Here is a 13,211-nt window from a genome sequence, read left to right on the forward strand (position 1 = left end):
GACGACGGGCTCTCGATTATGAGGTTCGAGTCGTGTCGGTAGGTATGATGAACTGTGTGGACGACCTGCTGGAACGGGTCGGAAATGAGTTTCCTTGATGTTATATTGTTTCGCTATAACTGGCTGGCTGGCAGCAGAGGTTGATTTCGGACAATTCTCGGAAGCCGCACGGGTCAACGGTTGCTCGCTCAGGTTTGCGATGTTTATTTAGCGCAGATTACATCATTCTCGGCGGGGATGATTTACGGGCAGTTCGCTGTCAACACTAGAAAAGACGGTGCATCCGAGCAAGATTTTTTTTTTTCTGACAATGTGATCACGTGTAACTGTGTGGTATTTTGGGGAACCCTGGATCAAATGCAGTTTCCAATGAGAAAAAAAATATGTGTAAAGCTGTAATGCTTTGTCTTATAATCACAAAAAAAACGGAGCGTATCTGGTGTGATGATTAAAGCATGTTACTCTTTCGCCGAGAACCTAGGATCGAATCCTTTTTCCAACATATTCACAACCTGTGAGTTCTTGACTAAAGCCGTAGGTCCCAAAAACGAGCTAGCCCCGGGCAAAATATATCGTTAATAAAGATATTAAAAACCCCTAGTTAACCCACTAGCGGTGACGGCGCCTTTCTCGGGCCTTTCAACAAAACTCAAGTGACATAATGATATCGCACACTCCTACTGTTCGGTTGGTTCGTGGGTTGAGCGATTACCTTAGAATTTTTACGTTGGGCAGTGATGTGATTCCTTGCGAGCGAGCTTTCTTTTCCCGTTCCTTCCTTCCAACTATCCTGGGGTAGTTCCCAATCCAATTCCGGTCCTTTGAAGCGTCCTTGTCCTTCCTTTCCCGAATTCCTTGTATTTCACCACAAATGACACTCCAAAATAGGATAAAAAACTAAGACCTTTATTGATTACTAGTTTTCTACTATGGATGTAAATACACTTTATTTTTAGGTTTAGAAAACTCGCGCGCGCAGTTGTTCCGATGTTTATTACTCGATATGCGAAGGCTAACTGACTGGCCGGTAATGTTTGTGGTCAAGCTATCGTACTGTACATAACGTTATCGTGTTTCGTTCGTGTTATCAATTTGTTCTGATAGTGTATGTGTTGTACAATTTGTGGGGATGTCTAATTTAGTAGCAATTGTGTATAACAGTTTAGTTGTAGATTTGTGTTTTATGTTTAGCTTATAATTAAGTTTTTAGATTAGCATTCTGTAATGGAACATACCGGCCCCCTTGAACTAGTTTCAACATTTTTCTTATATAGATTTACATTAATAATTGGTTCAATCAATAAAAAATGTCTTATATCTAACATCGAATTCTTATATGATAACTGGGGATCCCTCCTCGATGACGGTCTCCCGATCTGATGGTAGTGGACAAATTCGGCATACAGGTCGCTTATATACTCCACTCGTTGTTTTTACGGTCACTACACGAACGACTCCTTCAGTGCTGGGATGAATGTCAACAATTCTTGCTAACGGCCAGTACAACGGTGGCATGTTGTCTTCGCGCAATACAACCAAACTGCCGATGCGTATTGGGATGGGCTCATGATTCTTGCTGGAGGTTTGTAGTTCGGCGAGATAGTCTTTACTCCAACGCTCCCAATAATGCTGGAACATTTGCTGCTGTTGCTGGTGGTGGTTCAGGCGGCTTGCGGGGATATTGAGTAGGTCTCGCTCTGGTAGGGCATTCATAGGGGCACCAATCAAGAAATGTGACGGCGTGAGTGCACTCAAATCCGACGGGTCATCGGACAATGGGACTAAAGGTCTCGAGTTCAGAGCTGCGGCTATTTGGACAAGCAGGGTGGAGAAATGTTCATGGCTTAACTGACGAGTTCCGATTTCCTTCTTGAGTGCTGTTTTCACTGAACGGACTGCGGCTTCCCAAAGTCCTCCAAAGTTTGGGGCCCTAGGAGGGATAAACTTCCACGAAATGCCTTGGAGAGATAGTTCGTTGCTGATACGTTCTTTGCTGGTCTTATCGTTTAGGGTGTTGTACAGGTCTATCAATTCGTTTTTGGCACCGGCGAAATTTTTGGCATTATCAGAATGTATTTCGAGTGGAATTCCATGGTGCCCAACGAAGCGACGAAGTGCGGCAAGAAATCCAGCTGTTGACAAATCGCTCACGATTTCCTGGTGCATAGCTTTTGTTGCAAAGCACACAAATACAGCAATATATGCCTTGGGTGCAGCGGCACGGCGGTGAGGTGGCTTCAGATAAAATGGACCACAATAGTCAACTCCTGTTATAGAGAACGGTCTGCTTGGACGAACGCGCGTGCTTGGGAGTTGGCCAGTCGGCTGTTGAATGGGAGTTGGGTTGACACGAAAACAGCGGAAACATTTTCGAAGAACTCCATCGACTACACGCTTACCGTGGATTGGCCAGAATTCCTGCCTCATTGTGGAGAGTGTCAACTGTCGTCCGCCGTGGATAGTTTGACGATGGTAGTAGCTGACCAACAGTTTTGTGAAAGGGTGCGCACTCGGGAGAATCGCAGGGTGTTTGGCTCCGTAGTCTTGATCTGAATGGCGTAGTCGACCTCCAACCCTAACGATGCCATCCTTGTCTAAGAACGGACACAAACGCCTGAGTGATGACTTGCGGCTGACATTCAAATGCTTCTCCAAATGTCCAATATCCAAGGCGAAACATTCAGCTTGAGCTAGTTTCACCAGTCCTAGTTTCGCTGAGGAAATCTCTTCGACGGTAAGACATGTTGAACGATTCCGTTGTTTGGGACTACGGCAATTACGGCAAAATCGTAGACAAAATGCGACGATACGTAACAGTGGTTCCAAGGATGAGCGCAACGAAAACAATGCATGGGGTTCGAAGGGAGCTTGAACGATGTGAGATACAATCTTCCTTGTTTCTAATTCTTCCTCGGAGAAGTCAGTCTCCTTTGCTTCGGACGGCCAATTGACTTCTGGACCTCGTAACCAGGGGGGACCATTTTTCCATATTTGGCTCTGGAGAAAGTCGTTTACAGTCATTCCGCGAGAGACTAAGTCTGCCGGGTTTTCCTTTCCAGCGATGTGTTGCCAACGATGACCTTGCGATAGACTTTGAATGGAAGAAACTCGGTTGGCCACGAAGGTTTTCCAAGTATTGGGAGGGGCCTCTAGCCAATGCAGCACAATCGTGGAGTCAGACCAAAAGGTAGAGCGGATTTGACCCAAATCTAGTGCCTTGATGACCTTCGAATGTAGACTGGCGGCTTCCTTCGCAGCACATAACTCCAAGCGTGGGAGGGTCAATCTTTTCAATGGAGCTACTCGAGACCGCGACGACAGCATTTCCACGTTAGTATTTCCATCTTGATCTGTGGTCCGTACATACAAACATGCTCCATAGGCCAACTCTGAAGCATCAGCAAAACAATGTATTTGTACATCAACCCATTGTGGAATGAAGGCAAATCGATTGATCCGAAGCTCCCCTAGTTTGTTTAACTGTTTGTAGAAATCTGTCCATTTCTCCTCGAGTTGAACAGGTACCGGATCATCCCAACTAGTCTGCAACAAAGCCAGCTGCTGCATGATGATTTTCGCGTACACAACTACTGGCGATATCAATCCTAAGGGATCAAAGAGTTTTGCAATACAGGAAAGAATGCGCCTTCGAGTCCAAACTGTCTCTGCTCCGTTGTCTTCGATATCAACGTTGAACCGAAATTTATCAGAGCTGGGTTCCCAAGAGATTCCTAACGTTTTTATCTCCTCTCCTGGATTGAGTTGAAATGTGATCGAAAGATTGGTGCCTAGCTGATCTGGTGGAACGTCCACCAGTACTTCTGGGTGATTTGAGCACCACTTTCTTAGAACAAAACCACCTTTCGACATCAAGCTCGTTAGGTCTTGCCGAAGTTCGATAGCTTCTGCTAGACTAGAAGCACCACCAATGTAATCGTCAACATAAAAATCGTGGACCAACGATGCACTAGCAGCAGGTAATTCAGCCCCCTCGTCGGCCGCCAGCTGATGCAAGGCACGAATAGACAGGAAAGATGAAGGCGTCAATCCATAAGTGACTGTTAGCAGCTCGTATTCGCTGATAGGATGGTCAGTTGAGAATCTCCAGAAGATCCGTTGAAGGGAAGTGTCATCTGGGTGTAGCCGAATCTGTCTGTACATCTTTTCTACGTCTCCTACTAAGGCGATATGGTGTTTACGGAAACGCAGGAGGAGTGTTAACAGTTCATCCTGGATTATTGGTCCCTTCAACAACGCATCATTAAGAGAATACCCGCTATCCGTACGAGCTGATCCATCGAATACAACGCGCACTTTAGTAGTCGTACTTGACTCTTTTAACACTGCATGATGCGGTAAGTAGAACGTTTTTCGCTTTGCTGAATCACGAGTGTTTTCACATATTTGAGAGTCGTCTACTTTCCTCATGTGGCCGAGGTCCAAATACTCCTGCATGAATGCATGATACTGCTCTTTCATCTCCGAGTTACGCTCCAATCGTTTTTCTAACTTCAAAAATCTGTCCAAAGTCGTTGATCGCGATTCTCCTATCATTCTATCGAAGTTGATGTGCTTTGGTAGAACTACGATGTATCTTCCATCTTCCAAGCGACTGTGGGTTTCCAAGAAGTGTGTTTCGCAATCTTGTTCCTCCTTAGACCACAGGGGTTGATCGTCATTGTTTTCCACTTGCCAAAATCTCTCTAGCGCTGCTTCCAGATTTTCCGGTGACGTCGCTACACAGCAGTTGATCGGTTGATTGCTCGCTGCAGAATATTTTCCCGTGACGACCCAACCAAACACTGTTTCTATCAAGATGGGAAGACCAGCGCCCAAGGAGATTCGCTTCATTTCGCGCTCGTACAAGAATTGATAGAAATGTTCCGCCCCAATGAGTAAATCGATTCGGTCGCTGTTGTTGAAATTTGGATCTGCCAAACGTATGTCCTCGGGAAATTTCCAGTGTGATGCTGATACTGTTGCGGCTGGTAGATCCGAGGTGACACGTTGTAAAACTAAGAAGTTCACTTCCACCGCAAAATCTGTTACCCTGGAACTGATGATAGTACTAACCGCATGCCTAGCTCTTGTTTCAGATTCACCAACTCCGCAAACTGGAACATTCACAGAACGTCGCTTTAACTTGAGAATTTGACACATTCGCTCAGTCATAATATTCGCTTCAGACCCATTATCCAATAACGCCCTCGCCAACTGCTTGTTACCATTTTGATCCCGAATCGCTAAGACTACAGTCGACAGCAAAACGCCAAGTTCCCTTTTGTTCCTACTTTATAAGATCCAACAGTACCTTCTTGTGCCACGTCGCACTCTTCAGCGTCGGATCCATTAGTCACAACATTTGTTGATGTGCCCCGAGCATCGGTTACCCTTGTTTGTGATCCACCAGGCTTGTCATCATTCGAAGCATTACCGGGAGGAAAGCCAGGATGAATCAACGAATGGTGTTTCCTTCCACACGTACGGCAGTTGAACGTTGACTTGCATTCTCGTACCCAGTGACCTGCCCGGAAACAATTGCTGCAGAGACGCTTGTTGTTCACCAACTCCAATTTCTCCTGCAAATTCATCTTGAAGAATTCAGCACACCTTGCCATATAGTGATTCTCCCCACAGCACGGACACGTCGCCGACGAAGTAGGTCGCTCCCATTCGTTTCCAGTTGCAGCGTGGACCATTTGCTTCGACACCCTTGTGGTAGCTTTCTGAGTCGGTTTGCTTGATTCCATGACGTTCGAAGATACAGCTTCCAATACTCGTGTCCTTTTCTCCAGAAACTTCATCAAATCTGTGAAGCTGGGTTCATCCAGCGATGCAGCGTGATCCTCCCAGAGTTGCAAGCAATGATCGTTGAGTTTCGAACACATCCAGTGCACTATCAGCGCTCCCCAGTTGTCCGTTCTTTCTCCTAGTTGCTTAAGAATTTTTAACCGCTGTTCGAACTCGTCGACCAAACCATGAATTGCAGCCGCCGTCTCCCTCTGGATTTTCGGATACTCCATCAATGCTTGCAGATGTCGTTTTTTCAATAGATATTCATTGGAATATCGTTTTGTGATCGTTTCCCAAGCAATCACGTAGTTTCCACCGGTAATCGTTAACGACTCGATCAGTTTTGCTGCCTCTCCCTTAAGTGCCGATTTCAAGTAGTGGAACTTTTGAACGTCACTTAGTTCCATCGACTCATGAATTAAAGATTCGTAAGTCGATTTAAAGGATAGCCAGGTTCGATAGTCTCCCTCAAAATCTGGTAAAGATATCTGAACACCCGAATGAAAACCAGCTGTGGCCGTGTTCCTCATTACGCTGTTGTCCAACGGAGTAGGGGTGACAACTGGTGGAGCAATCTTCATTACTAAAGCTCCACGGATTGCATAATATTGACTTTCAAACCGCTCAGCAACCTTGTTGCTCTCTTCCTCAAATTGCTCATTTTCGTCCAGCTCAGCTATTTCCTCCTGTAGTTGCTCGAATTGAGCCAATTTGCCATCCAATTTGTCCAGCCGACTTTGCACTTGCTCACATTGAGTTTCATGGTTGTAGCTATCCAGAAACTGTTGATGCCGTTTTAGCGTTGCGAACATACGCTCCCGCTTTTTAATTTTTTTTTTGATTGCCCTTTCCGCCATGCCTAATACCTGAACCAATCAACACGTTGAGACTCCGTAACCCGAGAAAGAAAGAAACCACACGGAACCAGGAAGTACCGCCAACCACAGTATGAAAATTTGGACAGGTACTCACCTGAGGCCTGTCCAAAAAAGGCCTTGTATATATTAAATAAGCAGCTTCTGGTTCCGGAGATTCGAGCTCAACGTGCGTGGACGACAACCGTTTCGTAGTATGTATGCAGTCAAAAATCAGAAAGGAAATGACCACATAAGCGCACCAGTAAATGTTAGAAATCGGATGGAAGGCCACTCACCTGTGGCCTGTCGGTTATAGGCCTCGTATCAAGATCAAATCACCCAATTTCATTCGTCAGATCGTAACCTTTGCCGCCTATAGAATCGCCTTGTAGTTGCAAGGCCACTACCAATGGAATGTTGTTGCTCACTACCGATATGCAATCCTCAGCAGAAGTCGGAAAGGAATTACACATATAAGCGTACCAGTAGAAAATTAAGAATTGATTGGAAGGCCACTCACCTGTGGCCTACCGTGTTTAGGCCTTGTATCAAAAAATCACCGATTCTGCTCAACGGATGGGATGAAGCAGCTCACCAGAATTCCAGCAGTGTAATCGCACTGGGGTTGTTGTTGTTGTATCTTGTTGTTGTTAGCCTTCGCTGGTGATTAGCTACGCCTTCCTGAACCACTGTGTATTGCAGCCACAAAACACTGTGTTGTAGATTGGCTACTCCTCAACAGCCGTTCCACGAATGTACCGCAGTGCATAGAGAGAGAAACGGGAAAGGCGCGTAATATCTTAAAGGCAGATGAAAATTAGTGGACAGACACTCACCTGAGGTCTGTCAACAATAGACCTTGTATAATTTTGATCTCGCCAAAGGTGTTTGGTTCGACTTATTGGTGTTCAGATTCCACTATTGCTGATCAGTTGATGCTCGCGTCTTCGAATCCAGACCCAGAGTGCCAATAGTCCTCGCCTCACGTCGTCCGTATCGTAAATCCCGTATAATGCACAAAAGAAACAAGGAGATCCTAGTAGCACCGAAATGTAGGATGAACTGTTTGGAATGCCACTCACCTGTGGCCTTAAGATCTAAGGCCTTGTAATTTTGTTCAATATCGGCTACAGGGGTGACTACTGATAAATATTCATCAGTTATCTCTCCGAGATGACGTCACTGAGGCAAGCTTGGATGGTTGCCCTTTTCTCGTGTGCAGTTTGGTGATTTGAAATATTTCCAGCTCAACTATGGCGATGCGCAGCGATATCCAACTGACAGCAAAAATGACGGACTATTCTCTCCAGAACCGCCAATTTCCGAACAATGACCGGCAATATAATGGCCCTGACTCAACCACGAATCCTGGTCACGGCACCACAATGTTCGGTTGGTTCGTGGGTTGAGCGATTACCTTAGAATTTTTACGTTGGGCAGTGATGTGATTCCTTGCGAGCGAGCTTTCTTTTCCCGTTCCTTCCTTCCAACTATCCTGGGGTAGTTCCCAATCCAATTCCGGTCCTTTGAAGCGTCCTTGTCCTTCCTTTCCCGAATTCCTTGTATTTCACCACAAATGACACTCCAAAATAGGATAAAAAACTAAGACCTTTATTGATTACTAGTTTTCTACTATGGATGTAAATACACTTTATTTTTAGGTTTAGAAAACTCGCGCGCGCAGTTGTTCCGATGTTTATTACTCGATATGCGAAGGCTAACTGACTGGCCGGTAATGTTTGTGGTCAAGCTATCGTACTGTACATAACGTTATCGTGTTTCGTTCGTGTTATCAATTTGTGCTGATAGTGTATGTGTTGTACAATTTGTGGGGATGTCTAATTTAGTAGCAATTGTGTATAACAGTTTAGTTGTAGATTTGTGTTTTATGTTTAGCTTATAATTAAGTTTTTAGATTAGCATTCTGTAATGGAACACCTACGTTTGACAAAAATCCATTTCATGGCACCAGAAATGATTCGCTTAACTGGCTTTTGATATTTGAGCCTTAAACTTAAAAAAGGCGCTGTCTTGTATTTTTTGCCGCTATTTTGGATTAAAAAAATATTCTGGTCGTCATTTTTGGAATCCAAACTTCTTTACTTACCCATATTGTATGGTTTAAAACTCCATTATACAGCCGTCATTTGGAATTTTAGGCCGCAATGTTGGATTGTGGGCCACCATCTTGAAAACTCTGGTCGTCATTTTTGAACCTTGGACATCTTCCCCATACCAAATATGCCCATATTGCATGGCTCGAAATACCATTAAAAAGCCGCCATCTTGAATTTGAAGCAGCCGTCTTGGATATTCTGTTCGTCATTTCTGGACTCCAGACATCTTCTCAATACTAAATATACCCATATTAGTTGCATAGTTTTAGAGCCTAAACACCATTCAACAGCCGCCATCTTGAATTTGGATCCACTTCTTGGAGTTTAGACCGCCATCTTGGATATTTTTGAAACTCCAGACATCTTTCCATTTTTGAACTCCAGACATCTTTCCCATACCAAACATACCCATATTGCATTGTTCAAGAGCCTAAAACACTATTAAACAGCCGCCATCATGAATATTAGGCTGCCATTTTGAATTTCGTGCCGACATCGCGGAATTTGTGATCTCCAGTGTTGATTTCTGCACAAAATTCGTCAACCATGCTTGAGGTTTCAAAAATCACCGCAATTTGATGTGTCTCATGATGGGGCTCGGTTCAGTTTTATATACGGCCAGTCCTACCGGTGCTTGTCCGGATCACTGAAATGGCCATAACTCCGGAACGCCTTGACCGATCTGGACCATTTTTGATAGCAAACAATGCGGTAAAATTCCGGTTCGATTCAAGCTTAAATCCGAAAAATCGTCTAATGGGAAGTGCCTTAAAAGTGAGTGAACTTATTTTGCGCACAGACATACATACATACATACATACATACATACACACATACAGACATCATCTGAAATCATCGAACTGAGTCGATTGGTATATGGGTAACTCTCGCTGAGACCGTCCCACTATTTACACCATGTCTTCAAAAATGTTTAAGGTGGCGATTTTCTGAAAGTCCTCCCCAAAAAAGTAAGGAAAATGCATTTGGTTAATCAAATTGGTGGACCCCCCGTTAGTTAGAGCCACAAGCATTTTGGCGGACCCCTCGATTTTTGTCAATTGTTGGTTCATTTAAACCGTTATAACTCGAAAGTTTCGCCAGAAACCACCTAAAAACTATAGGTTGTTGAAAAGAGAGAAGGTAGGGCTACTATTTACAGTTATAAAAAGTTGGGTCGGCCATATTGATTTTGGCTGCCATCTTGGATTTTTATACCAAAACTGTTTTTTCACCATGTTGGCAACCACCGATTTTCAAAATTTTTGCGTCAATCGAAAGCGGGGACATTTTTACACAACATATCAAAAATTTAGAGATGTATCTTTTTCCTATCAAAAGTTATCAGCACTTTTGTGAATCATGCCACTTTTGCTGCAGGTGCGTTTGTGTATACAAGCAGGCGCCAACTTTGATGCTGTTGCGTGTCATTGCCGGTGCGCATGGAAATGTATGGAGAAAACGTGTCATGATTTACAAAAGTGCAGATAACTTTTGATAGGAAAAAGATACATCTCTAAATTTTCGCTTTGTTGTGTAAAAATGTCTCAGCTTTCGATTGACGCAAGAAATTTGAAAATCGGTGGTTGCCAACATGGTAAAAAAAAGGTTTTGGTAGATAAATTCAAGATGGCGGCCGAAATCAATATGGCCGACCAAATTTTTTATAACTGCAAAGAGTACCTCTATCTTTTCTCTTTCCAACAACCTATAGTTTTTAAGTAATTTCTGGCGAAACTTTCGAGTTATAACGGTTTAAATGAGCCAGCAATTGACCAAAATCGAGGGGTTCACCAAAATGCTTGTGGCTCTAACTAACGGGGGGTCCACCAATTTGATTAACCAAATGCATTTTCCTTACTTTTTTGGTGAGGACTTTCAGAAAATCGCCACCTCAAACATTTTTGAAGACATGGTGTAAATAGTGGGACGGTCTCAGCGAGAGTTACCCATATGCGACTTGATCCTCCGAGCCTTTTCTTTCAAAAATCGTTTTTTGAGTAAACATATACAAAAAATAAAAAAAAAAACAAAAATATTGAAACAAATCAATTATGCGAACCCAACTAAAAAGCAGTTATTTTTGGATGGGATTTTACATAAAGAAGAGAAAGGAGCATAATGTAATACTCTGTTTAATAATAATAAAATCCCAAACGCTGTGCGGCTGGAGCAGGGATGCCATATATGCATATTTATCATACTATTCAGATTTACGAGCATTCGTACAGATTTCGTTTTATACGAAGTACAGATTTTTGAGCAGGGGCTTTTTTATTTATGTATGGGATGTAGATTTTTAATCCAAATTTGGCATGAGATTTTTGAAAAATGCGGACCAGATTTTTCAAAACAACATCTGGCATCCTTGGGATGGAGTAACGCTGCAAAGAGCATTTCATACATGTTTCTTCAAAAATTAGCGCACAACGAAGTCATTCTGAATGCCAGTTTGGTGACATCGTCCCATCGTCACAGCTTTTCGCTGTGCATTGATGCAAACTGAGGGCAGTGTGGTTCACGTTAATGGATCCGCTTTATCTTTGCAAACTTCCAGGGCACATTAGGACAGAGTGTTGTCAAACGATGCGGAGATGTCTGTTGTCTATCTTTTGCTGCTAATGCCACTGATAGCCAGGAACTATCACTTTACCTCGCTGGATCGCAACGATTTAGTTATTTATTGAATTTTCAAGCAGATCCAGTGGTCAGTTTTCGATCGGTTTCCTCCGTTTCATTATTAATTGCTGTCTTTTGAAGGATTTGCAGTGAAGATTGATTACGCTGATGACCTCCAAGAATGTGGATCACATAAGAGGACACTTTTGCGACCCATATTACCAAAATGATTCAGTTATGGCGAATGCATATTTAATAGTTTTCTTCCTTTTTAATAACTGAGCAATCCATTAAAATTTTGAACATGTCAAACATGCCCAATCATAAACGAATAACAAAATTCTACCCAATCGGTTGAGTTATTATTTCAAAGATCATTCCAAAACAGAATATGTTCTAAAATTAGCCAATTAGGTGTTAAAATAACAAAAAATATAACAATTATTGGCCTACTAATATCACAATTATAACAAATTTTGATACAATTTTAACAAGCTTATAACAAGGTAAGATTAAAACAATCAAAATTGAAATCAAATTATATCACATGTTATTATAAAAAGTCATTCAGATTTTATTATTCAGTTAAAAATTGAGATTCACCAGAACTTTAAAAAAATCTTCATCTCCTAAGAACCTGTGAAGAAATTAGGTTAAAATTAAAAAAAATTTTTTTTTTGATAAACTTATATGCTGTTTTGAAGTATCATAACCTGCATTTGCTGATTGTTTTATGTTTTTCAAAATAGCGTAGCGATAGTTTGTAGTGTTTGTAAAACAGACAAAATATATTGAGGATAGGACAATAGACATTTGAATATGCCCAAGAACTACGTAATCGAATTTTTTAATTATATAATATAGTTATACACTTGAAGTAGGTATATTTTTTTAAAATTATTTTCTTTACCATTTTTATATTTTTGGCACTCATTTTTTTACTTATACTCAAACTTTATGTATTGGCAGATACAAATAAACTGCTATATTTTCATCTACATTCGAACATACAGTAAAACCTCCATGAGTCGATATTGAAGGGACCATCGACTCAAGGAAATATCGAGTAGTGGAACAAAAATCCTTTGAGAAACTTTTTTGGGGACCATCATAGTAACCCAGAAATTATTTTTCAGTATGGAAAAATTTACCTCCATGAGTCGATATCGAGTCAAGGAACATCGACTCATGGAGGTTCGACTGTATATGAACCACTATATTATAATCTTAAATAAAAAAAATAAATGAAGTCTGGTTGGTAACGACCAATTAATGTATTAAGGTCCCATTAGACGTGACAAATATTTGGCCAAACAAGTCCAACACATGACCAACACAACGTAAATCATGGCAACCTCGCGGATGAATGTCGGACTACAATGACAAATATTTGTCATTATGGCAAACAGTCTAATGGCCCTTTTAGCTATTCTTTTCCGGGTGTTGTTCGATTTTAAATAAATAAAATAAATAAATAATTCGAAGAAAAAAGTGTGTTTGATTTGTTTGGATACCTTATTTGTAGAGTTTCCAATACTTTGATTCGGAATGGTAATTTCAAGAGTATTAAAAATGACTCACTTTGCTGACTTTTTGTTGCTCACTTTCAGCCTTTAAGTTTAGGTTCTTGTTGGTTTAAAATTGAGGCTGAATCGAAAAATATAGAAATAATCAAAACAAACTCTGAATAATAATTACTTATTATTTTTCAATTTTCGGGGAATATATAAGAAAAATGGTATGTGCGAAAAAAACGGTAAACTATTTTTGAAACCTGATTTTTTTTTCTGTACTCTGTATTTTGCCTGTATCGATCTTCAAAAATCTG

General features: G+C 41.8%; 2 protein-coding genes across 2 annotated transcripts in view; one reads left to right on the plus strand and one right to left on the minus strand.

The window, feature by feature from the left end:
- LOC109399288 (uncharacterized) overlaps positions 1-13,211 on the plus strand; it is a 691,732-nt gene that overhangs the window by 333,260 nt on the left and 345,261 nt on the right. The gene's annotated exons all lie outside the window — the stretch shown is intronic.
- LOC134286958 (uncharacterized) lies at positions 1,333-6,650 on the minus strand. Its single transcript, XM_062848669.1, has 2 exons — positions 5,312-6,650; positions 1,333-5,249 (listed from the first exon to the last, which is right to left on the minus strand). Exons 1-2 carry the CDS (start codon positions 6,648-6,650, stop codon positions 1,333-1,335), a joined length of 5,256 nt encoding a protein of 1,751 aa, XP_062704653.1.

The sequence above is a fragment of the Aedes albopictus genome, chromosome 2 (assembly GCF_035046485.1).
Source record: "Aedes albopictus strain Foshan chromosome 2, AalbF5, whole genome shotgun sequence".
NCBI classification, from domain to species: domain Eukaryota; kingdom Metazoa; phylum Arthropoda; class Insecta; order Diptera; family Culicidae; genus Aedes; species Aedes albopictus.

Bases quoted from the DNA above. Each gene is read 5' to 3' on its own strand.
- LOC134286958 (XM_062848669.1), bottom strand. From the start codon at position 6,650: ATGGCGGAAAGGGCAATCAAAAAAAAAATTAAAAAGCGGGAGCGTATG. The intron at 5,250-5,311 runs GTACTGTTGGAT...TGTCGACTGTAG, and splicing joins GTGCGACGTGGCACAAGAAG to TCTTAGCGATTCGGGATCAA.